The sequence below is a fragment of the Fopius arisanus genome, unplaced genomic scaffold, assembly GCF_000806365.1.
Source record: "Fopius arisanus strain USDA-PBARC FA_bdor unplaced genomic scaffold, ASM80636v1 scaffold00064, whole genome shotgun sequence".
In the NCBI taxonomy this organism is placed as follows: Eukaryota; Metazoa; Arthropoda; class Insecta; order Hymenoptera; family Braconidae; genus Fopius; species Fopius arisanus.
This window is the reverse complement of record NW_011887803.1, coordinates 8,450-11,393: the sequence shown is the minus strand read 5'-3', so window position 1 is coordinate 11,393 and position 2,944 is coordinate 8,450. Positions and strand designations below refer to the sequence as shown.

General features: G+C 35.2%; 1 protein-coding gene across 1 annotated transcript in view; it reads right to left on the bottom strand.

Moving 5' to 3' along the window:
• The window catches only part of LOC105268994 (peptidyl-prolyl cis-trans isomerase-like 2), a gene marked incomplete at its 5' end in the record, with an annotated part of 17,301 nt that extends 14,463 nt beyond the window's left edge, over positions 1-2,838 (bottom strand). Inside the window, 5 exon segments of the mRNA XM_011308949.1 lie at positions 357-689; positions 862-1,013; positions 1,152-1,424; positions 1,743-1,891; positions 2,303-2,838. Coding sequence (XP_011307251.1) covers positions 357-689; positions 862-1,013; positions 1,152-1,424; positions 1,743-1,891; positions 2,303-2,838 — 1,443 coding nt within the window.
• Positions 2,839-2,944: the final 106 nt, after the last annotated feature.

Here is a 2,944-nt window from a genome sequence, read left to right as displayed (position 1 = left end):
CTGATTCCCTATTGGTCAACTCGAATCCGAAGTCAAAATTCAAATTCGGCGCACGGAGTGCGCAGTAGATCTCATATCTATAAAAGGTGATACACCAAAATTAAGTTGTCGAGAGTAAGATTTCGGCTAATTTCATGCGTAAGACTTTTCACGCAAAACCCTATTTCGCATTGGCCATTCCGAATAAAAATCATTCCTCATTGGTCAATTGGCTATATCATAATCAACATAACGGAATCAAATAGCGCGCGCGTTCGGTCTCGTGATAACTAATTGCTCACTCTTTCAAAATTTCGAAATTTTCAAGTAATTTCAACAGTGAAAATGTCAAAAAAAAGATCATATATAAAACTTACTCTGAACTCGTTGACGGTTGAAGGTACTTGGCCACGCCCGATCTATAAGTTTTCAGTACATTGTTATCGGTTTTTTTTGCAAGTTTCAATTGTTCAGCCTCTTTTTGAGTTCTCTTGATCTCTTCAGCCCTCTCAGCAGCCAAATGTTCATCAGCCTCTTGAAATGGATCTACAAATACCTGGGCCGTCTGAAGAATAATATCTTCAATAGGCCTGTCCTTATTGTCAACTTCAATCTTCTCCATCGCATTCAATGTTTCCATTCCACCTACAATTTTGCCAAATATTGTGTGTTTGCGGTCTAAGTGTCGACAGGATCGAAATGTAATAAAACTGAAACGAGAATAATTACGTTGGTTGAATTCTATGGCCATTTAAAAACATTATAAAAATAGACGAATATATTATAGGTGTTTATAGATCGGGGTGATTTCATCATAAGTCAACATTTAAGATAACAACGGCTAGAAGGTCGAGTGAAGTGATTATGATAATTCATGCTTACAATTGGGAACCATTAGTGTTTGGCCCCGAATTTGCCATCGATAGGACGCCTCTACCTTGATGGATCAAATTTGGCTTGAACTCATCGTTAAATGATTTTCCCCAAATTGATTGTCCTCCATTTCCTGTATTCGTAGGATCTCCTCCTTGAATCTGCACACCAAAGTTATGATTTCAATAAGGATTCTATGGCATGACTCGTGCTCTAGTAATTCCCTTGGACTTTATTCATTTTTATTAGCAAATATATTCTGACGATGATCAAACTTTTTTGTTTCATTCTTTACTTACCATAAAATTTCTAATAGACCGATGAAACTTGGTATTATTATAGTAACCATTTTGACAATGTTTTATGAAATTTTCGCAGGTTTTGGGAACAACATCAGCGAACAATTCCACATTTAATGCTCCGAAATTTGTTATAATCCTGACATATCCTTTTTTCTTTACTCGTTCGTACCTCACGAGATCCCCATCAACAATGGCTGCCTTGTGAATGGTTTCTCTTGGCATTACTGTGGATGTAAAACCTGCTGCTACTGCACCCGTAGAGTAATGAGCCTATTTATTAAGCCAAAAAAAAGCAGCATTCAAATTACAGACATGGAAAGTCAACTCAACTTTAAAAGTTAAATTATGTCCACGCTATAAATTTTGACCGCCGGTGCCCGGGATCGAACCCGGATCGTTGGCATGGTAGTCTAGCACTCTAACCGCACGGCCACTACCGTCAGTTATATTCTAATATATTCTAATGTCCTCATTTTTCTAACCTATTGGTGTTTCTCAAATATATGAAGAGAACGAGAGCATTGCAATCAATAAGGTAGCCATAATTGTAAAAATATTACCAATATAACAATTACCAATTAATCTTACCGCATTGAATTTATCAGCGACTTCCTCTGCTGCTTCATCTTCTTTTTTTAAAGGCTTATAATCTCTTTTCAACTCAGCTAAAGTCTCGCGTGTCTCCATCGATACCATTTTCAATCTTGCATTTGGATTTTTACGATCTTTAATTGTATCTAGGAATGAGAAATTATTCCGTTAGTTTGTCCTATATTCGAGAAGAATTTGAATTTAGATTCTGCAGAAAATCAAGACAATACAGATCTATAATTCCTTTTTAATTTCATACATTCATTACCCTACTGAGCTTATTTATTATAACTCTAGTTTGATAAAGGAACATGTGTCATTTTTAAATCAGATACAAGTAGTGCTTTTCTATATTACTAAATTAAATATTTAATTCCTGAACTGAGCAGATACAAAAACAAAAAATAATTCTGATTTTTTAAAATACTTCCAAGAACATTAGTAAATGAATATCTGTTCTGAATTTATCTTACATTTAAATGACACGCCTATATCTCCATTTACTAATTTTTTGCATCAAATAGAATCTAGGGAAAATATCAATGACTCATATTTACCTTCATCTTCAATTCTAAGATTATTTTTGACGTGATGGAACCTCGAGAGATTAAATTTATCAACGTTTGTTGGATCTTGAATGGTAATCAAATCTGACCTGATGAAAGGTTCATCATTGATCAAATCTTTCCAATTCTTCGATTTGATATTCAATTGGTCTACAGCTTCGTATGAAAAGACGTTTCCAGTAGTTTTAACAGCAACAATATGCGTGTGTCTAGAGAATACTTTGAAGAGAACGGGGCAATGGTATTCGCCCTCAGCATTTTTAAAAAAGTTCAATTTGATTAAACTCTTGACGTCGAGAGTTTTTCCAGTTACTGGATTGTGTTTGTACTGCTTTATATAGTCCAATAATGGCTCCAACTCGAAAATATTACCCTGGAGATCACAATAAGGATGTTTGAAGGGCTGGAAGCTTACGCAACAATGGTTAAATGGCAAATGTCGAAATGTTGTATCCTCTGAGGTTTCAAGGTCATCTCCTTTTCTTTTTCCTCCGTAAAGAGTGGTCCATTCGGTATACGTCAAGTACCTAAACAATCATATCATTAGAAGTATTAGAATTATAAGCCCTGGCCAATGAAATAAAATTTTCTTTCACTCGTATACCCTTTCGGGTTTTTACGATTTGTTCCCTT